The following is a 25,196-nucleotide window of genomic DNA, read 5'->3' as shown; positions in this document are numbered from 1 at the left end:
ATGCGTCCTGTCAGGGCTCATCAGATGTTTCTCCCAGAACAAGGCCGTCCCCGGTCTAGCCGTTTCCCTTTTCGGCATGGCGTCTACCTTGTTCCCGCGCTTGTCTGCACTGCAGCCAAGAAGACGTGGATACGCTATGGGGTGCTCAAATGCTTCGTCCCTGAAGTGGTGTTCTTGGACTTGGTTTTTTGGTGCCGAAGTTGAGATGTGTGTGTTCAAGGACTGATCTAGGGCTTGAAAGTTTGAGCTCGTCAAGAATAGCTCAAGGGGGCAGTCGAGCACCCCCAACGGCCTTGGAGTTGCCGTTCTCTTGAGAGCCACCGCACGCCTACCTGCCAGCCCGCCCGTTTGCGTCTCTCACGGATCTCAAAAAGCCCATCAAGTCTCGTGCAAAGCAGACACCCGAAAACTCTTCACGCACCTCTGTCTCCGTCTCCACCACTCCGCCTGCCACAACCAGTCAGCCGCTCGTCATTCCGCCGAGAGTCAGTCGCCTCTCCTCCTTGCCGACGTGACGCCCCGACCGACACTGTGACCAGAGAAACCAGGCAAAAGACGACAGATTGATTGACAGGATGATAGAAAAACATGAAATGACGGAATGGCTGGCGTATGTAGCATATGGTATCGAGCTGCGAAAGAAGGGGCGGAAAAGATGAAAAGACGGAAAACAAAGTAGAAAGAGGTTTAGGAGAGATGACGACAGCAATCAGCCAGCGTCTGTCTTAGCAGCCCTACCCAGCCAAGCCCAATCCGGGAGGAAAAAAGAAGTCTCAAGTCCAATGTATATGTGCCGTGTAACGTTCCTTTCCCGCGCGCCGCCAACGCCGTACAAGAATGACGAGAAGGGAGGTAGGCAAAACCGGATCAGAACAAGATTTTGGCGCGTCGAATTCGCTTAGTACACCTCCTCCACATCTTCCTCCTCCTGCAGCACCGCCTTGCCCTTGGCATTCTTTCTCTTCTTCTTGCCGTCCTTGTCCTTCTTGTAGTCCTTGCACCGGACGCTGACGAGGCTCTGCTTGACGGGGCCGCCCTTGGCGTCGGCCTCGACCACCAGCGCCGTCAGCTTGCCGCCCCGCACGCACCCCGAGTCGATGCCGCGCGAGTACTTGCGGATGTTGAGGCCGCGCTTCGAGTCGTGGCCGTACACAATCGTCATGCGGCTGTCCGGGTTGGGCACGTGCGACATGAAAAAGTTCCAGTACTGTTTCTTGCGTGTTAGCTGTATGCGGCAGGTGGGCACGCGACATTTCTTGCTTACCTTGTCCCACGGAGCGTAATCGCGGCCCTCGCTTGGCACCTTTGTTTCGAGGTCCACGCTGCGCATGTTCATGACTTGGTACGGGTCCTGTCGCTCCAGCTCGATTCCCGGGACCAGGCCCGCGTGCGCCACGACCGTCTGCCCCATGCCGGGCAGCGAGCCGACGCGCAAAATCACCGGGCACTGCTGCAACCACTCAATCTGCTTGCCGTTGAGCTCGCGCGCCAGGTTCTTGTCCTTTTTCGCCCCCGCGTTGCGCACTTCGTCCTCGGACAGCGTCTTGCTGCTGTTGGCGTCGGCGAGGGCCATTTTGAGCGACTTGTGCGTGAGGAGGACGCGGTCTTCGTGGTTTCCGCGCACGCACGACGCTTGCATGTCGCGCGCGAGGTCAACGACGCCGGGCGAGTCGGGGCCTTTGCTGACCATGTCGCCGGTGAGGATGAGGTGGTCGGAGGCGGGGTGGAAATTGACCTTGGCGAGGAGATCCACGACTGACTGGGTAAGCAATGGAAATGAAGTGTCTGGAGCAACTTACGCTCGGATTTGCAGCCGTGCACATCCCCCACAAAGACGAGGCGCTGATTGTCTGCCGACGAACTGGGGAGCAGACTTGGGTCTAACTGCTTGACGTGCACCATGTCGTTGAACGACGGCCGCGCATTGGATCCATAGACGCCCCATCGCGCAGAGCCAGACACGGCTTCCGCGAAGCTTGTTTGTTCGTGCCAATATGGTTGTAGTATCCAACGCCAGCCCAGCCAAGCAGCAACGAGAAACCCGACGGCCAAACATACTGTTCGTTGAACGCGGCGCGGAACACGGCGAGAGCCATGGACGAGGAGGGTGATGATTGCTGGTGTGTACCAGTTGCGCTTCTCGGCGTAGTAAAACTCGTCATCGGAGTCGCTTTCGACGTTTAGATTCTTCTGCCACTCGTTGGTGACCATGTCTATCAGTGGCCGGCGCTGCTGCTGGTGCTGCCACTCGCGACCCTTGGCTCCAGCGGCCAGCGGAATGTCGTCATCGCTGTGGGCGGAGGAGCGATCTTTGTCCCCAGCCATGTGTCTGGCGTCGATCGTGTGGGGCGTGGGGGAGTGGTAGGGAGCGGAGGCGGCGGAGGAGGTCGAGGACGAGGGGCGGTGGAAGCGAGAGGGATATGCGCGCGCAGCAGGACGAGAAGTTTGTTGTTGTTGTCGGGGGGAGGGAGCGGGACGGCGGTCAGGCAAGCTGCGAGGATATGCGTGGTGGTAGCGGGTTTGCCGCGAGCGCGAGCCTGCTAGCGGCGTGGCATCCGACGAAAAAGGGGACTGAAGGAGAGAGGTCGTGTCGCTGCGAGGCAAATATCTCGAGAGCTGAGGAGAGGAGTCGTTGTCGTCGTCGGACGTGTCCGAGTAGTAGTGTTTGTAGTCGTCGTCGTCGTCCATGGTGGATTGCCTTGTGCCCCCAAAAGAAGTGGAGCCCTTCTCGATTTAGAAACACGTCGACGTCCGTGAGCCTGGCTGTACAGTGCGACCTCTCTTCAACCACAACCGACAAAACACCAAAAGCGAATGAAAAAGAAACAACGAACAACGAGGTTGGGCGGGATTGATCTTGATCTGACGTCGCCGGTGCTCCCGTCCCGCCAAGCCAGGGGGCACTAGAAGAAACGCAACGCTCCAAAACGTGCCAGACCCAGCCACGCCCGTCCTTTGTTCTTCAGGGCTTCTTCCGTGCCAAACGGTCGCCCCTTGCTCCCACGCAACTGGTCGTCAACGGTTTTCAAGAGCTTGGAAGTCTGAGAGGAAAAGACGGGCGCGTGGAGTATCTTCATCCAACTGTTCATGTCTACAAGTGCCAGACGTCACGGGCATCATCCAACTGGATCAGCCCTAGGACCCGGCTACCGTCAAACTTTGTTTCGTCGTCCCAAGAGCTGCCGAGCTGTGTGTTACAAGGGAGACCCAGCTTGCCTCCCGCAGCCACTTTCTTCGTACTCCTGCCCTTTGCATTCTTCAGGCTGTCGCAACTCCTGCAACATGCACGACTATGGCATTCCCCCTCAACATGTTCAACTTTGGGACTAAACTGATGTGCAGTAGTAGCACCGTGGAAAGCTCTACCATGTACCAGGATACGGTCTCACGGGAAAGGAGACTTGCCGTTTCCGGCCATCAAAACGGCCCAGCCCGTTGGTGGTCAGAAACCGTTCCAAACCTTTCGGCCCTTTGCTTCGAATTTGAAGACTTCTCTCTCCCATTATTCTCCTGAAAAATCTCTGAAAGACCACCAGTCAATTCCTTGCATAAGATGAGACCCTGATGGCACACGGCCAAGTGGAGACCTCGATTTCTGGTCAGTGCTGAGTTCCATGCTAAGTTCCATGGCGCAGGCATGACGGTCAGAATCGTGCCTGTCAGTCGAAAACTCCATTCGGGAAGAATACCACGAGCCACATGTCCAGCCAGCCTTGAATCGTATGAGGGAGCGTTGCGCAATTGAGCGGCGCATGAAATGTACGCTCTTATAACGGACCGCAAAACAGACCGCAATCGAGATTAGGACAGGCATGCTCAAATTTTGATCCTATCCGACCTTCTAAGATCTTTGGCCTCCAAGTCTCCTGCTTCTAAGTCTTCTCCATCAAGCCCGCAAGCAGTGGGGCAACTGGCAACAGCCGAAGATGCTCGAGGGTATTCTGTATCATCACAGGAACACAGGGAGGGCATTGCGCCGTCCAAGGCAAGGCAACATCCCCAACAAAACATTCCGGCCGTGCAGTCGTCTGGTATAAAGGTGAGTCCGCGGCGGGCTCGCCTCCTGATGTCGGCTGCTCCATACAACCAACGACACCCGCATTGAAAGCCGTTTGACCAAACCCAATCTTCAAAATGCGCATCACGACCCTCTTCGCAGCCATGCTGGGTGCATTCACCGGCGTCGTCCACGCCTGGGAAGACGAGTTTGTCCCTCCCCTCCCCTCCTCTCTCCTCCCCCCCAAACAAACCCCCCCACTAACCCATCCCCACAGCTGCAAAGGCTCCACCCGCACGCTCGGCCGCGGCGAATGCGGCTGGGCCCTCAACACCATCGTCAACACCACCACGTACGTCGGAGGCGACGACTTCAGCCAACTGGAATGCATGATACAGTACCGCACGGGCGGCTTCCGCGACCAGCCCCTCCTAGGCGAAGTCATCAAGCAGAAGGCTCAGGAGATTCTGTGGTACTGTCCCGACCAAAAGGGCAGCTTTGGCACCGGCAATTGCCCCAGATGTCGCGTCACCATTAATTGGCGCGATGGCGGTTGTGCCAGGAAGTGGGGGATTGCGACCGGGACAAGGTTTTGGCCGCCTTGGCCGTTTCGCAAGGGGGAGGAGTGAGCGAGAGGGGGATGTTGGTGGTGGTGGTGGTGGTGGTGGCGGCGGTGGAGTGTGGTGGGGGAGGATGTGTGGGTCTGGAGTTTGGGGGGGTTTGGAGTTCCGGGGTTTGGGAGTTTTGGAGTTCTGAAGAAATGGAAGCTTGTGAGTCTGGGACTTCTCAGTCGCGCGACAAGCTGGCGGCTACCATAAGTCAGCAGAGCATGATGGATTGAAGAGAAGGACGAGGAGCACGGGGAGGTGTTGAAAGACTCATCCGCGGCCTTTGGCAAATTCAGCAAGCCACGAAGCCATGGCATAATGTTGGAGCCTGGGGGTGTCTTTACCATTACTACAGTGTCACGATGGGTGGCGAAAGAAATCGCTAATCGAATCATGTCGGTCACCAAGCCAGAACACGTATAGACGTGGAGTGCTCAAGCGTTTGATGTTTTGAACATGGAGAGAATTTTCTCTCTGAATGGGTAGTCACAAGGAGCATTCAAGCTCGTACGTCTCAGTGTACGACGACTTAAAGCTGAGCCTAAGTTGAAGTTCTTTTCTCATCGCCTACTGTGGTGTGTCCAACTCATCTTGTCCGTAGCCGTGGGAGTACTGGCAGGACATGAAGCTGGAGAGGTGATTTTCGATGTATTACAGTGTCTCGGGCTTTCCTGCTGCTTCGTCGCATCTTTTTCCAACTTTTTCCTTCTTAAAAGCCAATCATCCGCTCCCAACACCATCCTTCCAGAAGAAATCTCCGTCTTCGCATTCTTTTGGAGTACGTGTGTTGTGAAAAGGCGCATTTAGGCTTCACGGGCGCGCGAATTCCAAGGGACGGTAAGGGAGGGTCTTGGGCGCGTGTTAGCTCGATTTCGAATGAGCTGGATAGAGTTCACTTACTGTTTGGGCTTTGGCCGAAGAATGCTCACCGGCACCATGGTCGGCTTGAGGGTCGCCAGCATGACCATCGACATCCATGTGCGTGTCAGTGAAATCGTCTCCGTTGCAGCATGGCAGGGGGACCTCGAAAGAGTCCCTCATCTGCTGGCTCAGCACCATGCCCGTCTCATTCTTGAACTTCTCGCTATTGTGGTGGTTAGCAGTATTCTGCCCACGATGGGGTGAGCTAGACTTACTACGCGGCCGCGGCCAAGGTGGAAATTCTTTTGAACTTCCAGTGGACTTCAGCGTGATCGAGCTTGCAGAGTGCGGTCTGAAGGTCATCCGGGCAGAAGAGTGCGCTCAGGAGGTCATCCGGGTCGTGGTCTTCCTTGTAGTTCTGAACGGCTGTCTGGAAGCGGATCAACAGCATGAAGAGCTCGTCGTCAGTCTGGCAACTGTTGAAGATGCCGGACAGGTCGTGAGCGGGAGGGGCGGTCTTTTTCAAGTCCGATGCTCTCTTGATCAGGTTGCTAAGGTAGTGCGGGACGTTCTCGGCCGCGGTGATAACATTCGATTCTTTGTTCGCGTCGCCGCCATGGGCCTGCTTGGACGTGGGCGCAGACAGGGAGTTGTCGTGCGCGGCGACTTTCTTGGTCGGGCGCGTGTCTGAGGCGGAAGAGGAGTCTGCCGCGCGCTTGCGGCTCTCGTCCGTGGGAGATTTACGGCCGAGGAATCCCATGGCAATCTTCAAGTCGCGAGGGAGGACCTGCTTGATCTTGGAAGCCTTGCCGGAACCAGTTTTGCGCTTCTCAATCGCGAGTGTCAACGCCGCCTTTGCGACCTTGACTGATCCGCCGGCTTTCTCGACGAGCGGCAATACTTTGGAAAGGACCTTCTCGTGGTATTCGCGCGGTTCAAGCGTAGGCGTGTCGGGCTCTCCTTCGCGCAGCAGGATGTCGGGCGTGTGGGGGTCGAGAGGCTGACGCGGCTTGACTTCGTCATCGAAGAAGGATGTGATATCAATTCCGTTGGCTTCAAGCTGGCTGAGATTGTCCTCGACGTTGCCAACTTGGCCGGAACTGGTAGATGGGGCCATGGTTGGTGGGCGCTTGTGAAGAGTGTGTCGTGGCGTGGGTGTTGTTGGTGGTTGAAGATGGGAGACGCGTCGTGACGGGAAAACACAAGTCGCGCGATGAATAGCACGCGCACCTTCGGAGGCTGGCACTCGGTGGAAGGCAGCCTGAGGCAGGTGACGACAGGCGGGCATGATGTCATGCGTCTTCAAGTGCCCAATGGAATTTGGAAGGCGCTGATATGGATGTGCTGAATTCAAACTCGCTTCATAGTCCTCCAACGACGAGATTTCTTCCGCTCTGTTCCCTTTCCTGTATCACGCCGATCCAATTCTTCATAATGCCCGACAAATTCTTGCAACTACGCCATCTCGGGGGTCAAGATCAAAGCAGTCGAAGGTACTTCAGTGATAAGAACTGGAAGAGAAAATGACCATTAGGTTCACTACTGTGATTATTTCGGCGGAAGTTGTTTCGGCCCATGGGCTAGCGAGAGCCGGGTCAATGGAGCTTAAAAGCTTTTTTCATGGTGCATGTTCACAGTGGCCTTGTTTTGTGAGCAGCACTGCTAATTTGGTTTAATTCATGTCACAGAGAAGTAAAGAGCACAAGGAGCCATCAAACAGCTCGTCTGTGGCCTTGGAGAAATTTTGCAAGGCATTGGACTGGATATGGCGCTGGAGCCAGAGGTTTCTTTCCCATATACTACAAAGTGTCCAGCTCATCCAGTGTGTTATCGCCTCATTGCCCAACACTCGCCTTCCCAAAACGTATGTGATGCCGGGCGCAACTTTCCATCTTTCCAGTCCCTCATGGTGTGTTTGGGTATGTGAAATGAGCCCTCAGGCCCCACAGTACAGCGTTTCGAGACTGTTGCATGTGGCTTGTCAGCGTAAGCATCGAGAAATTGGGGTAGATGAGCTCACACCTTGTTCGACTTCGGCCAAAATTGGAGAGCAAAACCAGGACGAAAACACCTGACGTGCACCTTGGAATCCCAACACGTATTCATGTAGACGCACACTGAGAGTGATCGGGCGGCTGAGCGATCTGCTCGCCAGCGGCCTCCTCGCCAGGACAACAGGGCAACGGCTCCTGGAGCAGCTCCTCAAGCTCATCGCTCAAGGTGATGCCCTGATCTTTGTGCATGTTGTCACTGTTGCCGTGTTAGAGACTCTAACTTCCAGTTGTACCAAAGCAGGCATGCGGCTGAGCTTACTAGATCTGCGACGCCTTGTCGACACTTCTCTTGAAGTACCAGTGCTTCTCGGCGTGGAGAAACAACTGCTCCTTGAGACCCAGGTGCTCATATGGGCCGTCATCCTCGCGCAATTCGGTCGTAGCCGTGAGAAAAAGAGCGTACAGCTCAGATTCGGTCTGGTTCGGATTGAAATACGCGGAAACAGCCGGTGTGAGATAGCTGGAAGGGGACTTTTTCATCTTTTTCAGACGGTTAAACAGCAGGTCCAAAGGCTCGGGAACGTCTTGGATGCGGCTGATGATGTCTGGACGGACTGGGTCGGCGGCGGCGTCGTTGCTGGCATTGTGGTCACCAAGATTGGCTCTCTTTGCCGTCTGTGGCTCGGGGCCTGCCGTATCGGCCGCTCGCTTGACACCTTTGGTCTCGTCGGCAGGCTTCGCTTTGACGTCCCTGATGGCAGCATCCATGTCCCGCGGGAGAACCTGGACAACGGAGGATACTGCAGCGACAGAGCCTTTGCGCAACGCAACGGCGGCCCTCACTGCATCCTGGGCGTCTTCGATGGACGCGGCTTTCTTGACAAGCTGATAGATCTTGGTGAGAATGCTGACAGGATACTCATTCGGCTCAAGGATGCGTGTCTCGGGTTGATCTTCGCGAAGCCAGTGGAAAGGGAGGGCTTGGTTGGGCGGTTCGCGCGGCTTGAACGAATCGTCCAAAAACGTCGTGAGATCGACCTTGCGCTTTTTGAGGAACCTCAACGCCTTCAGATCATTTTCGTTAGGAGCAGACCTGTCAGTAGCTGAGGACGCCATAGTCGTGAGGTCTGCGCGCTCGTCGTCGTTGTTGCGGTGGTGGTTGGCGAAGGTTGAAGAGACGCAGTGTGGCGAGCACAACACCAAAGGGTACTGGCGGCGACCAGGCAACCGAGCGGCTGGATGCGGCGATGAGGTCATGCGACATCTCATTGACGACGGGAGTGACGACCTTCGCCGCAACAGCATCTGGGACAGGGTCCAATTCCCCGCGTCGTCAAAATCACCACCATTCTTTTTCTTCGTTTGCTCTGGCGTCGTCCGAAGTCGCGCAGTCAACTAAACACCAGGGAGTCTTTTAAATGTAATTCAAGTTACTCATCACTCTTCGATCGCAATGTTTGATGCGCTAATAGGTTGTTTACCCTGTCTACTCGTTCCGCAAAAATTGGGCCTTCAACACCACCTGGCAATCAAGATTGCTTTGGTTTGATGTAAGGCAATCACAAGACCTCAAGGTGCAACACCTGAAATTGAAGACTGACTGGAGTGACTTACGGACAGAGTAGTCGTGATTAGCCGCGATGACGTTTGGGTGATGGCGCAGTGTTTAGAGGAGGTGAATGGCGCGCGTGGCGTGCGCGAGAGCGCAATCACCTTGAACCCGACGAGACACCAACGTACCCATTGCAATCTTACTAAGATAGACTTTTGGGAGAAGTCATTCTCGCCGCAATAAGGCAGTCTTGGGGGGCACTGACGTCAGCGGACAAGATGCTGTACCCTCAGATCATGCTCATGCTAGCCAGATTTTAGTTTACTATATAATTTGTTCAAACAGCCAACCTTCCAACGACGATAGGTTGACGGGCTGGGCCTGGTGCCACCCGTGGCTGAATGGTGATGATCGACTGTGCCATCTCAGTTAGCCATACTGCAGCTTCGTCTGCATGCCGTGAGACCGGGGATCAATTCCCTTAATCGTCGTTTTTTTGCTATTTTTTCTCTCTGGGCCTCGCCTAACGTCGGCAAAGTCGAACGACAGTCGTCGGTGTTGAAGTCTTTTTGCGACGCCCAAGACATATGCACTTCGTCTCGTCACGTCGACCATGTCGCTGTCCCTGGGCTCCGCCTCACCTTGTGAGCGACCCTCAACCCCCTTTTGGTGTTGCATCATTCTCTGTGAGCTGTCATCACAAAGCCGCTTCCACCAAAGTCACTGGTAGCGGCCCGCGGGACCGACAAAGGACACAGCTGGCCAGTGAAGCCACAAGGTAAGCGAGGTAAACTTGTTTGAAGCGCGGCACAGGACTTTGCTACGCTTTTACGAACGAGCCTTGGTGTCCTTGAAACTTCTTCTTTGACTGTTTGACACTGACATGTTTGACATGGTCAAAGAGCCATGCCTCGGAAAGTTTGTTGTCCGCGGCAGGGTAACCTGTTGATGTGTGAAATTTCCAAGAACCTTTCGAATGCCAACATGACTGTCTTCTTCTAGCGCGAGAAGATGGAAGCTTCTGGCTCGCAGGTTCATCCTCTTCGAACTCACGCGCGGGCTTCATCAGCACCACTCCAAATCAATATTGCAGTTGAACAAGGCTGACAAAGGAACGGTTGGTCGGGTTGCTGTCGAGTGTCTTGTTGATTTTTACAAAACAGCTATCTACATACAAACGAAGTTACGAACCCTGACGCCAAAGAAATGAAATACCAACATGAGAGAGACGCAAATGGGAGACCACAACTCCAGTGTCTAATATCTATATTCCCTACCCCCTTTTTTTTTGAAGTGTATGCCTCAAGAAGCCGTATCGACCACCTCGGCAAACCACTGCCGCAGCGCCGTCGACAGGACGCCGGGCAGCTCCTTGACGTCGCGCACGACGACGTACCAGCGGAAGGGGAACGAGTCCATGTAGCGGCGCTTGATGAGCTTGCCGTCCTCGAAGCGCACGTCGAGCAGATCCAGCACGCTGCCCTTGGCCTCTCCACCACCACTACCAGCACCACCATTCTCCGTAGCACCGGCACCATTCGCCTTGCCTGCTTCGCTCGTCTTGCCCCCCGCCGCCGCATCCACAACCACAAACACAATCATGATGCGCTCCTCCTGCGCCTGGCGCACCAGGCGGGCGACGTAGTCGTGGTCGCCGCAGACGCCGTCGGAGATGACGACGGCCAGCTGCCACAGCTCGGCGGCGGCGCCCGAGGCCTTTGCGCGGGCGTCGCGGAACAGCGCAATGGCATTCTCGACCAGCGCGCGCACGTCGGTCTTGTCCTGCGCGAAGCCGAACTGGCGGAAGACGTCGACGCCGGCCTCGCTGGTGAAGGGCGCGTCGAAGGGGTGCGCGACGCGCACGTCGCCGCCGAAGCGCACCACGGTCAGGTCGCCGGCTTCGAGGAGCGAGAGGGCTTTGGATACGAGCGCGAGCGTCTCGAATGCCAGCGCTGATGTTGCCGAGTCTCCCATCGACCGCGAGTCGTCCAGCGCCAGCATGATTTGGTACGCGCGCTTGGACGGCAGCGACCGCCGCAGCCAGATCTTGTCGCGCTTGTACTGCGACGCGATGTACGGGATGATGGCCTTCATGTTGAGCCGCTTGCCCGTGCGGTGCCCGCCGCGCATCTTGGTGGCCAGCGTTGGCGCGAGGATGAGGCGGAGTTGCTCCGTTAGTGACTGCGAGAGCGTCCGCGTCGTCGCTTCGTGGTGCTGCCAGAGGGCCCGCGCCGACTCGGCGCTGCGAGGGTACGCTTCGTCTTCTGCCAGTGACGTCGTGGAGAGCTCGCGTTCGACTTGATCAATCTCCGAGTCGTCGTCTTCGCCGAGCGGGTTCTGCAGGTCGTCATCCTCGATGTCTGGTTGGTCGCGCTTCTCGCCCACAAACGCGTTGGGTTGCCCAGTCGATTGCTCCTGTTCGTCCTTCTCCGGCGCCTCCTTTTGAGCGGGCTCTGCGTCTTGCATCTGGACGTCTTGGTCTTGCTCGGGCTGTTGTTCCGCCACCTCAGGAGGAAGATTCTCAGGCAGATCGGCCTTGTCGTTGACGTCTTGGGCATTCTCGCGGTCGAGGGCTTTGGCTTGGTCCTCCTCGGCAGCCCCCAGCGCCTGCGCGTCGGCCTCGGCGTCTTCGTCTGGGAGGTGCTCAAAGTCGGCATCGGCCATGTCCGTGTCCTTGTCTTGGGCTTGCTGGGGCCGCTCTTCGTTGGACGCATTCTGGATCTGGCGTTGCTGGTTGTACCACTTTTCGAGCATGTCGCCCAGCTTCTTGAACGGCTGGCTCTCTGCGGCCGCTTGCATCTCGTCGTCTCTGCCCGCGGCGTCGTGTTGAGCGGCGTTGCTGCGAGCGCCCTGCTCTTCGCTCTCCGCCTGCTGGTTTTCGGCCGAGTCGCCCTCTGCGCCCTCTTCGCGCTGGGCGCCGCTGGACTCGTCTTTATCATTGGATACGTCGTCGTTGGCGTCGAGACCGACTCCAGTCTCTGCGGCAGCATCGTCCTCGGTCTTTTCGTTTTGAGTCTCGTCGGTGCTCTTGAGCTGGCCCTCGTCGGTTTGTTCTTCCGCCTTCTCCTCGGGCTCCACTGCTTGATCCTCCTTGTCCTCTTCATCGATGCCGGGCGCCTGTTCAGGCTCGTTGTCCAAGTCGGCCGGGGCTTCCTCCTCGTTGGCGCCCTCCTCGGCCTGCTGCTCCTCTCCGTCCGGCGCCGGTCCTTCGTCTTCATCCATGGCATTTCCCATGTCATCCATGTCATCGTCCATGCCGTCCTCGTCGCCCGACTTTTGATCCTCATCGAAATTGAGGTCTTCGGGTAGGTCCAAAGTCTCGCCCTGTTCCGTGTGCGGATCCATCTGCTCCGTTTCTTCCGGACCGCCCACACGCTCCTCTTCCTCGGCGCCCTTTTCAGCCTCCTCGTCCTCCTCCTCTTGCTCCGCAGCCTCCTCTCCTTCATTCTTCTTCTCACCCTCCTTCTCCGTCGCCGCAGCATTTTCCTCCTTGTCTTTGGAGCCCTTTGTGTCTTCGGCCTCTCTCTCCTTGTCATCCTCATCGCCTCCTTCATCCCACATCTTCTCGTCCACAGTGCTGGGCCCCAGATCGTCCACCTCGCCCATCTCTTCCTCCATCTCGTCTTCCTCTCCTTCCTTGTCGTCGTCGCCTTCTTCGTCCTCCTTTTCCGGCGCATCGCCCATCTGTCCCTCCATCTCGTCGTCGCCCATGTCCACCGCATCCTGCTCGTCCTCAATCTCCCTCTCATCCTGCTTCTCGCCCTTGTCCTGCGCCAGTTCCGTCATGTCCTCGTCCTCGCCAATGTCCTTGCTAATGTCTTCGGCGCCCTCGCCGTCACCCAGACCCGTGCCGCCCTCGAGCTTGTCCGACTGGCCGCCCTGCTGGTCGGCCGCCTCCGAAGGCGTGCAGAAGCCGCGCGTGCCGACGACGATGAAGGATTTTGCGAGCCGGTAGTTCATGCGGCAGGTGGCTTCGTGAAGCTGTCCAAAGCGCGCAATGGCATCTTGCTGCGTGATGCGGTACTCGCAGACAATGGGCGCAAGCGTCGCCAACATCGCCCCCGCCGCCTTCAACGACTCGTCGTCGCGCGGCAGCAGGTGCAGCGAGTTGAGCGCCGCGCGCAGTGCGTTGTTGATGCTGGATGCGTGCAGCGCCTTGCAGCTGGCGGCCAGCGCGTTGCTCTCCGAAACCAACCACGACGGTAGCTCGGTCGACTCGGGAATCGCATCGTGCGCCTTTTCTACGTCTTGGATGGAGCCCAGCACGGCGTCCAACGCCGCAAACACCTTCTGGGAGACGTCTTGCGTGCTGGTGACGTCTTGGCGTGCCTCCTCGACCCCATTGACCGAGACGTCAACTTGCAACCACGGGAGAATGCGCTGGAGCGCGTAGTCGAGCACAGGAAAGTTGCGCCGCCACTGCGAAATCTGGGCCCGCACTTCCTCGACCGCGGAGCTCACGCGCGCGGCCACGTTGGCGTGGGCCGGCGCGGCTATGCCCTTGGGCAAGCCGGGTAGTTGCGAGACTTCGTGGAGCAAGTCCTGGACGGCTTGAGCGTGGGAATTGAGACCTTGAATCACATCGGCGACGTCTAGCTTGCCGAGTTTGGCGTGAGCTTCGACAATCTGCGCGCCAACCCGCAGCATAGGGGGAATCCATGCCATTGCCGTGGCTGGCAGGTCGATACGCGTGGCCGTTGCCTCGTGGTAGTGGGCCGAGAGAGCGTTGACTTGCTCCATCGTCTTGTTGAGCAGCTCCCCTTCTTCGACGGCCTTTGAGAGCGCCTCGCGCTGCTTGATGGCAGTGTGCAGCATGCTCTCAAAGTTGGCCACCGACCTCGCCACCTCTGCGTTGGTCAAGTCGCCATTGTGCTCCCTCGCAATGTCTCGGACCTGCTGCATCAGGTTGAGCGTCCTTTGCAGATACGCCTCCGCCGTCGCCGCACTCGATCCAGCCGTCGGGGCAAGATGGGCCAGACGTGCGAGAACGATGGCCAGCGAGTCCTGCTTGGCCAAGACGTCCCCGCCGACGTGCGAACGGAAGCCCATCTCGCGCAGCTCCTTCAGCGTGTCGTTGAACAGCTTGCGCTTCTGCGACTTGAGGTGCTTGACCTCGTTTGTGTTTTCTTCCGTCAGTGTCGACGGCGTCGCCTTTTGCAGCTCCGCAATCGACGTCTCGAGGTTTTCAAGGAACTCTTGGATGTATGCGGGGCCATTGGGTCCGCGTGGTCTGGCCATCTTGTGCATGAGGCGGACGGTGGCTTGGACGTCCTTGAATCGAGACGGGCGAGACGCCCAGCTTGGGACGTACTGGTCGCAGAGGGCGAGAGATTCTGGCGCCAAATTGACTTCTGCGGCCTTTGATTGCGTGTGCGCAGCAGTGATGGACTTGGCCCCTTCTGGCAGGTCTTGCAAGAGAACCGACTGGACAGACTGGTTGAGCAACACCCTAAACTTGCGCACCAGCCTGAAGAGCTTGTTGTGCGAGTTCTTTGCGCTTTGCCGCAGGGCGTCAATGTTGCGGTCTTTCCAGCTCGCCAGTTTGATGACCTCCTTGACCTTCTTTTCCAACTCCACGCGCCCCTTGCTAACCATTTCACGGACAGGCTGCTCGTAGCGGACAAAGTATCGGATGAAATTGTCCAGACCAGTGCGGACGGGCTTGAGAGACGGGACATCAATCTCCCTCAAAGCCACGTGCTCCCGAAGCTGCTCAAGCAGCCTCAAGCGAGAAGAGTACTGCCCAGCAGTCGTGCTCAGCGCAAAGACTTCGAGCGTCTTGAGCAACTGATTGGCGTGCTCTTCCACCGACGCGGCCTCCCCAAGACTCTCTGCCGCAACGACAATCGTCTCAAAGGCGATAAAGAACCACCCTTTGCCATCCTCGTAGCTCCCCTCCGCTTCAATGTCAAACAGCTTGGCCCACGTGGTGAGCTCCAGCTGCCGCCAGCTGATCAGCAGGTTGGTCATGTCGTTGTACAGCGTCGCCGCGCTATACTCCCTGCTGGCGACCTGCTGCCACTGGTAAATGGCGGCGTGCAGCTTCTCGCCCTTGGTCAGGAACTTGGCGACGGGCTCGACGTATTTGAAGGCGAGCAGCTCGTCGCAGATGAAGAGCACGTCGCTCAGCGTGGCGTGTTCGGGCCAGACGCTGCGGATTTGGCAGAACCGCTTCTGGACGCGTTGGACCAGCTCAATGAGCTTCTTGGCCTCGCCAATGTTGGCATCGGTGTAAAAGTTGTAGTTCCGAGGCGCCGGGGCGTCCTGCAAGAGCTTGTCGCTCTGCTGGTGCAACGCGAGGAAAATCGATGGAAGCGTTGCGTGGAGACCGTCTTTTCCGCCGGCGTTCTTGACCTGGCCGCGGCTGATTGCGTGAACCGCCTTGTCCATCAGACCCCTGATTTTCTCCGTCGCCTTGGTCTTGTGGATGAAAATGTCCGCGTGAACAGAGGCAAGTCTCCGCGTAATCTCCTGCGGTGATTCCTTGGTATCGGATGGGGACTCTTCCTGCTCAAAGTCGGGGAACATGGCCTGGAGCTCTTCCTCGGTGGCCTCTTCCTCAAACTCCTTGTCGCCCTTGAATTTGTAAAGTCCCGTCTCTTCGGCTGCCTTCTCTTGGTCGGCTTCCAGCTTCTCCTTCCACTGCGTGTAAAAGCTCATAAAGAGGTCATGCACTGTGGTACGTTCGTGAATCGAACGAGTGCGCTCTGGCTCGATACTTGCAGTGACGGCCAGAGCGTTCAAAGCATGCCAGCGCAAATCAGTCCCCTTTTGCCTGGGTTGATCTTCAAAGCCCTTGGACAAGAGCTCTCCCGCACCAAGACCCATGAACGGCGTGTGAGCGACGAGATAAGACATGTTAGAGTCTCCAAAGCCTTCCTGACCATCCGAGCTTGTCGCCAGAATAACTCCTACGCGCAGACACTGCAAAAAGGCAACCGCAGGGCCCGTGATGTCGTCGTAGGCACGATAGCCTTCGCTGAGCCTCTTGACCACCTGGCCAATGTTGATTTCCAGCGTCGGATCGCGGACCAACTGCGTGTCCCCCTTCTCGAGCGCCCTCACCAGGCCATCGAGGATCCTCAGCAAGTTTGCAAACTCGCCCGACAGCTGCGCAAGCTCCGAGGCGGGCGGTCTGGCAATCTGCGGGACCGACGGCTCCGAGCCCATCTGGTCAATTTCTTGTTGGACGACCAGCGTGCGTAGGTTGTCTTCGCGTCCGCTAAAGGCTTTTTCGAAACGGCGCAGCGCCGCGAGACTGGCGAGGAGGCTTTCGCGCTTGCTTCCGAACAGGCCGCGCTCGACAAGCGGGCGCAGGGCTGGATCAAAAGGTTTGTCTGGCACGTACAGCCACAAGCATCCAATTGCAAGCGCAATCCAAGCTTTCCAGGGTGCGATGACTTGGGTCGAAACGTGGGAGATGCTGTCTTGAAGAAGACGGAGTGCTGTGTGGAAATAGTGATTGTCAGGCACATCTAGTCGCAAGGTGGGCGAAGCATCCAGAGACCCGTCTTGTAGGATATCTGAATGAGTCTTGAGGATTTCCTGAAGCAGTGATCTGTGCAGTCCATCGAGGAGAGCGGTCTGATCCACCAAGATGTTGCCAGTGTGCTGGGCGAGGGCCTGTCCAAGAACCTCAACTTCGGATTGAAGCAGACTCATTCGCTGAAGCGACGCCTCGCCGACTGTCCCGAACGATTCGAGGAGGGAGACGTGATAGGACTGCCTGAACGCAATGGCGCCGGCTTCGCCGTTACCTCCGAGATACTGAGACAGCTTCGAGTTCAAGACTTGCGCAACATCGTCCGACGCAGCAGAAGCGGCTCTGGTCGGCCGTCTAGCCAAAAGCGTCGCGAGCGCCATGGTGGCATTGCTCTCCGCAGACTTCGCATCAACAAGATCAGCGTACTGGCAGATTCCCTCAAACGCGCTCTCGAAGAACGGTCTGATCGGCTCGCGTCCTTCCGGCACGTTCCTCTCGAGCTCATCAATGGCAGACTCGAGGTCAGCGACGAGGCTCTCGGCAGGAACATCCCGCGTCGAGACCAGCTCCAGAGCACTGGAAAGACTCATTCTGACCCTTGCCAGCTCCGTCAACGGCACATCGACCTTCCACACCGCCTGGTCGAATCTGTCGGCCAAACTCTCGAGCTTCAGCAGACCAAGTAGCCCGTCGTACGCGGGTGGTGTTTGAGGCTTGAAACGTCTCCACAGGACTTCCATGCCAAGGCCGCTGCGGAGCTGGCTTTCCATCTTGAGACCTTGGAAAGCGATTTGCAAGGCATCGCGGAGTTGCTCCGATTGTTTGCTGCCGCATTGGAAGGACTGGATACATTCTTGGCCGATCGCTAGATAGACTTGAAACACGGCTTCGTCGACCGCCGAGGTATTGGTGAGGCTGAAGAGGTCGTTCCAGAATTGCCGGACAGCCTTTGTAGACGCCATGGCGGCAGCATCGACGATGCTTGCTTGCAAGACTTGCTGGGTCCAAGCGGCCAAACTCTCCCAAGTACTCTTAAAAAATGGACCGACGGCGGCCAAGTCATCTCGAGCCTTTGCAGCTTTCGAGGGAACCAAGCTGCGTCCAAGGCGTGTTCTGTCCTTGATTTTCAACTTGGTCGACGCCTCCTCGACAGCTCGCAGCGTTTCGCGCATCTTGTGCAGGTCCTGACAGAGCTGCAGCAGCGCAGCAAGCCAGTAAGGGTCGTGAGAAGCCGTGGTGAGAGCACGTTGGTTGTATTGGACGAGCGCGTGGTTGTTCAACGGATTTATTGTCTACATAAAGCACGCAACTATCAGCATCTGTTCTACAAGAGCCAACAGGAGCGAGGTCACTGACCTGCGCGGATTGGAAGTCGTCCCCGGCTCCAATCATCTTTGCTTGGTTTCCAAAAGCTTCATCTGTTCTCGAAAGCCAATCTTGAGGGAGTTGGAAGAAGAAAGGCATCTGTTCTCGAAGCGACGTCCGAAGACCATCATTTCGAACGTCGATCAAGCCAGCTGAGATTTGGTCGCAGAACGCAGCAAGCTTGCTGGAGTCATCCCGGCTCAAGTGGTCCACGGTAGTACTCGTGAGGACATCACTGGAGGTGTTTTCCAGGTCATCGTGGCCCAGGAGCCCCATGTTCCGGAATCTGTAAAGCGAAGACTCTAGCTGAAAGGCGTAGAGCCCCTCTTCACCTTGAACAGGCTCGTCATCTGACGGCATCATGAACAGTTCAACAGCCCGATTGCGCATGGCTCTACTCAGCTCGCCATGTCTGGGGTCCATGGTCATGAAGATACGGAAGTTGGGGTGTGGCCGCACAATCTTTGCCTCGCCGTCGTTAGTGCTGTGCTCATTGATGCTCAGGTAGCCATTCGGCTCGAGCAAAGAGTTTAGTCTATCAAGCACAGAGCTGCTGCACAGGTTTGCATTGTCCAAGATGAGCCATTTCCCTTGTTCCAAGGCTTGAACAAGAAGGCCATCAACCCACTGGAAGCGAGCTTGATCACTGGCACGAGATTCCTTTTCGAGCTGGTCGAGTTCAGCGAGAAACTCGCTAGTCGTCTGTGAAATGTTGGCCGTGTGAAGCGGAGTCAGCATCTCGCGGATAGTGTTGAAGCCCGCTTGATCGAAGCTGGGCTGAGAGCAGAAACGGCAAAGCGAAAGGAGCAGACTCAGAAGGGGCGAGGAAGGCTCGGGGGAAACGAAATGAGAAATGACAAGAGTGCGAGAGAAGATACTTAGCCTTTCCAGAAAACGCAGCACTGCTCGCGACGGGTCAGTTTGCTCATACCCACCAACCAAGTCCATAGCGTCGACGTCTGCATTCATGGAGCTGACAACGAGCTCGGCACCCACAGCAGCTGCAAGGTGGCGAATAAGGCTCGATTTTCCGGATCCTGGTGGTCCAACCAAGATGACGGGCCAGTTGAGCTGAACGGCAATCATCATAGACTCCATGACCGAGAGCATCGACCTGCGCGTTTCAAATGAAGAACGCAGATGCTGCAAGACGGAGTTTCTGGGCAGCATTCCCAAGCCTACCTGAATGTGCTCTTTTCCGACATTGTGGAAAAAGCGGTTGCGCTTGCCCTCGTCCGTAAAGAACTTGTCAAATAACTGGGAAGCCATTTTGCGGTCCATATCGGTCCTAAACCTTTGAGTGACAATGGTGTCAAGGAAATCCCTGGAAGCACCGGCAGGAAGCAATCCTTGCGAGGATGTCAGAAGCTGCAACCACCGCAGAGTGTCTCGAAGGTTGAACTCCCAGGGGCTTCCCAAAGAGCCAAATTTGCGGTGGACCACCTCCTCTTCGAGGCTCGAGATGAATGCGATGAGTCCTTTGATGTCACTCTCGCTGCAAGCCGGGAACTGCTGCTTGCAAATCAAGACGAGATCATCCGGCCTGAAGACGTCGGCGTAGACAACAGTGAAACGGTTGACAAAAGAAGCCGGGAGACCCTTTCGTCCACCACCTTGATGATGGGGATTCTGCGCAGCAAAGACACGGAACCCCGAATGTTGATGGAAAGTCTGGTCCAGCTCCGAGACGTAGACTTCTCCTCTGTGGTCCAGACAAGCATTGAGACCCTCAAGAACCGATTGGGAGGCCAAGTTCATCTCGTCAAGCAGAACCCATTCGCCGTTCTTCATGGCCTTGAGAAAAGGTGCATCACGCCAGGCAAATGTTCCCGCCTGGGCTCCTTCAACGGGAACGTCCGAGCCGAAGAGGTCCATCAGGTCCGTCTGCTCCGAAAGGTTGATGCGCGTGAGCGGTATGCCCACAGCTTTGGCAATGGCAGTGACCAAAGATGTCTTGCCGACACCGGGATTGCCTTCGAGAAGGATGGGCTTGGAGAGCTGCAGAGCTCGAAGCACTCTCATGGCGTTTGACTTGGTCGTTGGCGCTTTCATCGAGAAAGAAGGATCAGACATCCCCTGACCGGTCCGAGGTACCGAGAATGACCCGATGGAGAGAGTTGATTCTGATGTGGCGATTTCTGCAGCAGCAAAGTAGATTGCCTTTGCATCAGCGCCAACCAACTCACTGAGCTTTTCGAGGCACATGGCTCGTTCACTGTCGAGGTTGGCCGGGGAGATGGCGAGAAGAGCCGCAGGATTGGCACCGAGAGTGTCGACAAAAACCATCGCAGCACCTTGAACCACACCAAAGACGGGATCGTTAGCCCCACATCGGTTGACAAAGCTGACCCAAGCCAACGTATCTCTGATGGAGATGGAGGACGCGGCCGAGGTGTTGTACTTTTCATTAAACCACTGCGAAAAGGCCACAATCGTATCAGCGTACTGGATTGCCGGAGGCGCAAGTTTGGCCTTGACGATTTGCGTAATGTCATCGAGATCGGTGAGCGCAGGCACATAAATTTCCGTGAACCGATTTCTTAGGGCAGGCGACAGCTCTTTCTTGCCATAGTCGCCGCCGGGATTCATGGTGGCCAGGAACTGGAAACCAGGCAATGCCTTGACGTGAGAGTCGTTTGGCCCCTTCTCGGCTAGCAGGAGCGAACGAGAGGACTCGAGGACGCTGTTCAGACGCTCGAGGACCGAATCGTCGGCGAGAGAGATTTCGTCCAGCAAAAAGTAGTTGCCCGTCTTCATCGCCGTGACCAGACTACCGTCAGCCCACTCGAAAAGGGAGCTCAGCTTGATGCGCTGGGCGTGAATGGACCGTCTAGTCTCCTCGCTGACAAGGTCGGGCTGCTCCTTGAGCAGCTTCGCATAAATGGCCAACATCTCGTCGAGCGACGACGCGCTCGTCTCCAGACCGGTGCCAGTCTCGGCCAGAACAGCCCTCACGTCCCGCGCCAGCTGCTCCTCCAGGAACGCTCGATTTCGAATTGGTCGTTGAGCGCCGATTAAATCGCCAGTCTCGGTATTCTGGTGCGCGTTGACAATGAAGAGCTGCTTTTTGAATGCGTCGGCAAGCATCTGACAGACTGTTGTCTTGCCGCAGCCGGTTTCACCAACCAAAAGCACCGCTTCATTGTAACGCAGGGCATTTGCGACCAGAGCGTAAAGTCTACGCATTGCTCTCGTCCAGACGACGTTGTCGGAGCGCACGTTATCCTCGTAGGTGCGGATCTCGGGTGTCCGCTCCGGCGAGTACAAAACGTCTTCGTCGATGTTGGTTTGCTTAATGACCTTTTCAATGACTCTTTTCACGGCCAGGCGCTCCTCTGGCTTTCTGACACGTTCGGCCAGGAGCATGTAGCCTTGCTCGGCGAGCTGCTGTGCAGTCTCGGGTCCGCGCATGGCCCACCGGAACAAGTCTCTCAGAGTGGCAAAACTTTTGCTCTCAAACAGTCGGTTCGTTTGTCTCAAAATCGAAAGCTCCCGGTAGACATTGACAATGTGGTCACACCAGGAACGAGGCAGCTGCGTCCGCCGCTCGAGGATGAACTTGAGCTCGTTTACGGGAATGTCGTCGAAATGCAGTTCCAGGAATCGATTTCTAAACGCCCGAGACAGAGTTTTTCTGCCTCCATAGAGCCCGGCAGGGTTTTGGGTTGCAAAAAGCATGAAATCCTCGTGCGGCCGAACCACCTCTTGGGTCTCGGGAATCAAGAGCTCCCTGTTGTCGTCCAGCAGCCGATTGAGTGCTTCCAAGACGTCGGTAGGCGCCAAGTTCAACTCGTCAAGGACAATCCAGTGTCCCTCCCGGAGAGCCTTGACAAGAACACCCTCCTGAAATTGGAGCTTCCCGTCGCTTCCAGAGATGTAGGTACCGAGGTATTCCTGCAAATCCGTGTGTTCGTGATTGTTGATGCGAACAAACTTGTTGCCGGACCGCTTCGCAAGGTACTCGATCATGCTGGTTTTACCCGAGGACGTGGGGCCTTGGATGAGGACCGGAAACCTTCTGGTCGACGCCGCGCGAATCAAGTTTGTAAGGTTTCTCCACACGAAGTTGGTGATGATGTAGTGCTCTTCGTCGGTCGTTTGGAACTTGCCCTTTCGCAGCCATTGGGGGTCCTTGCCGGCGTTGTTGAGCCACTCCTCAAACTTGGCGTCGTCCTTGGATTTGCTGATTCCTTTTTTGCGCAAGTCTTGGGCGTTTCTTCCGTCGTCCCGGCGGATCTGAACGTAATCGCGGTCTTTATCGGCGGGCTTTCGTAATGGTGATCGGAGCTCGGGTTTCAGATACTTGACAACCGCGTCTGCAACCAGGTCCTCAGACGCCTTGTCGAGGAAAGTCAAGAAACTCATGCAAAACCCCTCATACAGCGCCCTCCGCAAGGAATGCAGTGGTGCTGTGTCAATTGCGTAAATGAGCGTTCTTGTCAATGTACGCAAGCTAAAGTGGGGTTTTTGGTTGGCGCTGTCAACCAGCTTGTTCTCGCCGTTCAACGTCTGGATATGAAGGTACAAATTTGCCACATCGGTCGAAAGCTTCCGGTCTGTGTGTAGGTATTGGTCGAGATAGGTCTCCACAACGCTCTGCAAGCTCTTCAAGTCGCGGTCGGGGCTCTCCACGTAGAGTTCGGTGAATCGGGATCGGATGCCCATTGGCAAATCCTTCTTTCCCACGTCCGTCGCAGGATTCATCGCCGCAAAGACGCGAAAGTCGGGGTGGGCTTCGATGCGCTCGACGTTGCCAGTCTCTGTCAACAGGATCGAGGGCTTGCCACCAGAGCCACCGGTGAGAAGATCTGCCAAAGCCTCGAGTGTGTCTGGTGCCGCCAGGTTTATTTCATCGAGAAGCACCCAGTCTCCGTTTCGCACAGCCTTGACAATGTTGCCTTCCATAAACTTGAAAGCAAAGGCATTGGACTTATTTGCAACCTGTGATTCCAAGAGCTTGAGGTCTTCGGCGAAGCTATCCCAATCGGCGCGATTGAAGGACGCTGGCAGCTTCTGTTGTTTCTCGACTTTGCGTTTCTTCGGCTTCGGTTGGTCTATATCCATGGTCGGAGCAGGGGACTCTTCTTTCGGGGCTTTTGCCGCCTCGTCGACCATCTTGAGAGCTTGCTGCCAAAACTTGCAGACGACTTTCCATCTTCCCTTGGCCATGTGCTCGTTCAGTTGATTCAGAAAAAGACGGTTCTTGTCTTGGGAAAAGGTCGAGAGGAACAAATCGTCGAAACGATCCTTCATTGGAACCATGAGACTGCGAGTGTTGACTGGCTTGAAACCGCCCAAGAGGTCACCGCTCTCACTCTGCTGCGACAAGTTGAAGACCTCGAGCTTTCGACCAAGCTCTCCTGCGAGGTGCTGGATTGCCGTAGTCTTTCCCGTGCCTGTCTCGCCCACCAGCAGAAGCGGTTCCCGATGGCCAACAGCGACGGCAATCTTCTCCAGCAGGCGCCGCGTATGCTCATTCGCAGCAAAGGGTCTGGCGTTTCTGCGCTTCTTCCGCTGATTCCGCCGCAACGAGATGCGCCCAATCGTGACTTGGCCGTTTTGGTCGTCCGCCGAGGGCTTGTATGCGATTGGGCGTTGAGAAAGGAGATGGTCTCTCTTTTGCGGATCGACATGAAGCTCTCGTGCAATACAGGCAACGATGAGGTCTTTTACGGCACCTTGTTCCAGGCTGCCAGCGAGACAATCGACTGCCTCTAGGAACATGTTGTCCAGATTACGGGCATCGATCCGACTGCACCACTTGAACAAATCCCTAGACGTCACCGGACGGATGATGCCAGTCTTTGCTGCGGAGAACGACTTGTCTTTTGACAAGGCTCGGAGGCTCGAGTAAACGCTCATAATCTGAGGTACAAGCGCATCAGGTACGCGGGAGTATCCTTGGCGAATAATCTGGCCCAAGTCCTCCTCAGACAGCGGCTGGATTGGAATTCGCTTCCAGAACCGGCCACCAAGGATGCTGGCGCCAGGCACGATTTCCTCGCCCCTCAAGTTCAGAGTAGTCCGTAAAGTGGCGATGATCTTGAATCCCCTCGCAGCCCGAACAACTTCGCCTCTGCTCGGAATGAGCAATTCGCCAGATTCAATCAATGGCAGGAGGGTACTGATGACCTCGTTAGGAGCGCGGTCCAAGTCTTCTATCAGCACCCAGCGCCCTTCCCTCACAGCTGTGGTCAGAACACCAGGGCGCCAGCTGAATGTTCCAGGAGTCGAGCCAGTGGTGTACATGCCAATCAGAAGTTTGGCGTCGCTCTGCTCGTTCAGGTGGAGCGTGACCATGGTATCGAGCTTGTTGAGCTCGCGTGCGAGGTGGCGAACAATAAGAGTCTTGCCAGAACCCGCAACACCGGTCATGAGAAGAGGTTTGGACTGGACCATTTGTTTGGCCACCGAGGTGAGATTTTGGACAGTCGTAGTAGTTGGGACAAGGCTGACTCCCTCATCAACGGATGAAGAAGCGCCATTGGACCGTGGTAAAAGGACTCCGTGGATTTCTGCAGTATGAGACCCCAGGTCCTGGCCAGTGATGACGCGGGTGATCTCAGAAGCCTCATAGCCCTTTCTTTGTACTCGCGCGTCCCTCAATTCTTTTGCCAAATCTTTGTATCTCTTCTCTTCCCAGAGGCCAAGGAACCGGTAGTCTATGCTCTTTCCCTCCCATTCTCCTGTAATAGCCTCTTTTCCCACATATTTTGAGACCATATCTTCCATCGCCGCATCAGCAGCTCGCAGGCACAAACAGAGACATCGGACGGCGAGAAATCGTACAGAGGGGCTTTGGTGTACGAGGAGCGGTTGGAGAGAGAGAGGTGGTATGGTTGTCGCAAAGGTTTCGGTGTCGCAAACGAGAAGGCGAAAGAGCCCGAGCAGAACATGGACAAGCTCGGCATCATTTGAGGTCTGAGGGGCCAGCGCGTGAGAAATTTGTTCCGCGCCATTGCGCAGCAGCGCTTCGATGTGGTCGGAAAGGTGCGGCGCAAACTGCAATATCCTCGCGTAGGCCGGAATAACTTGTGCGGGCGGGTACTGAGCAGTCCAGATGCCGCGCACGTCGACAAAGAGAGGCTCAAAAAGCGTAAACAGGTAGTCGGTGAATCGTGGGTCCAGAGAGACTCGAGCAAGGTCCGCGATGAACTCCCGGTTGGAGCTCTTCCGGAGCAAATATCTCAGCTCCTCGGGGAGCTCGTGGGAGCGCGCGTGAAGCGCAGAAAGACCCCATCCGCACTCCATCATGGCCCGCTCGAGTTGAGGACAAAAAGTCGAATTTGCCGTGAGGCGACGGTTTTGTTTGGAGAGGCAAGCCGCAGAGTAGTGC

At 56.4% G+C, this 25,196-nt stretch overlaps 5 protein-coding genes across 5 annotated transcripts; 1 reads left to right on the top strand and 4 right to left on the bottom strand.

The window, feature by feature from the left end:
* Positions 1-898: 898 nt before the first annotated feature.
* On the bottom strand, positions 899-2,325 carry BKA78DRAFT_248119 (Metallo-dependent phosphatase-like protein; the record flags this gene model as incomplete). Its single annotated transcript, XM_066884357.1, has 3 exons — positions 899-1,207; positions 1,265-1,755; positions 1,800-2,325. The coding sequence occupies 3 exons, from the start codon at positions 2,323-2,325 to the stop codon at positions 899-901; spliced, it is 1,326 nt and encodes a 441-aa protein (XP_066746094.1).
* Positions 2,326-4,134: 1,809 nt separating this feature from the next.
* Positions 4,135-4,626, top strand: BKA78DRAFT_350613 (uncharacterized protein; the record flags this gene model as incomplete). Its single annotated transcript, XM_066891029.1, has 2 exons — positions 4,135-4,205; positions 4,275-4,626. The coding sequence occupies 2 exons, from the start codon at positions 4,135-4,137 to the stop codon at positions 4,624-4,626; spliced, it is 423 nt and encodes a 140-aa protein (XP_066746093.1).
* A 782-nt stretch (positions 4,627-5,408) lies between these two features.
* Positions 5,409-6,754, bottom strand: BKA78DRAFT_293291 (uncharacterized protein; the record flags this gene model as incomplete). The annotated part of the gene is given in 3 exon segments (XM_066886191.1): positions 5,409-5,486; positions 5,506-5,689; positions 5,742-6,754. 3 exon segments carry the CDS (start codon positions 6,752-6,754, stop codon positions 5,409-5,411), a joined length of 1,275 nt encoding a protein of 424 aa, XP_066746092.1.
* Positions 6,755-7,222: 468 nt separating this feature from the next.
* BKA78DRAFT_377777 (uncharacterized protein) lies at positions 7,223-8,618 on the bottom strand. The gene is made up of 3 exons (XM_066892886.1): positions 7,780-8,618; positions 7,489-7,716; positions 7,223-7,430 (listed from the first exon to the last, which is right to left on the bottom strand). The coding sequence occupies exons 1-2, from the start codon at positions 8,574-8,576 to the stop codon at positions 7,569-7,571; spliced, it is 945 nt and encodes a 314-aa protein (XP_066746091.1). The 5' UTR covers positions 8,577-8,618; the 3' UTR covers positions 7,223-7,430; positions 7,489-7,568.
* Positions 8,619-10,314: 1,696 nt separating this feature from the next.
* BKA78DRAFT_248102 (uncharacterized protein) lies at positions 10,315-24,583 on the bottom strand (the record flags this gene model as incomplete). The annotated part of the gene is made up of 3 exons (XM_066884355.1): positions 10,315-17,667; positions 17,792-22,012; positions 22,103-24,583. The coding sequence occupies 3 exons, from the start codon at positions 24,581-24,583 to the stop codon at positions 10,315-10,317; spliced, it is 14,055 nt and encodes a 4,684-aa protein (XP_066746090.1).
* Between the last annotated feature and the right edge of the window lie 613 nt (positions 24,584-25,196).

The sequence above is a fragment of the Phyllosticta capitalensis genome, assembly GCF_038381095.1.
Source record: "Phyllosticta capitalensis strain CBS 128856 chromosome Unknown BKA78scaffold_3, whole genome shotgun sequence".
Taxonomy (NCBI): domain Eukaryota; kingdom Fungi; phylum Ascomycota; class Dothideomycetes; order Botryosphaeriales; family Phyllostictaceae; genus Phyllosticta; species Phyllosticta capitalensis.
Note: the sequence above shows the minus strand (reverse complement) of the source record. Positions and strands in the feature narration are given on the sequence as shown.

What these genes read in the sequence shown, in the direction of transcription:
- BKA78DRAFT_377777 (XM_066892886.1), bottom strand. Translation starts at nt 8,576, where the DNA reads ATGGCGTCCTCAGCTACTGACAGGTCTGCTCCTAACGAAAATGATCTG. An exon ending in GACAAGGCGTCGCAGATCTA is followed by an intron (nt 7,717 to 7,779) that starts GTAAGCTCAGCC and finishes ACACGGCAACAG; the next exon opens with TGACAACATGCACAAAGATC.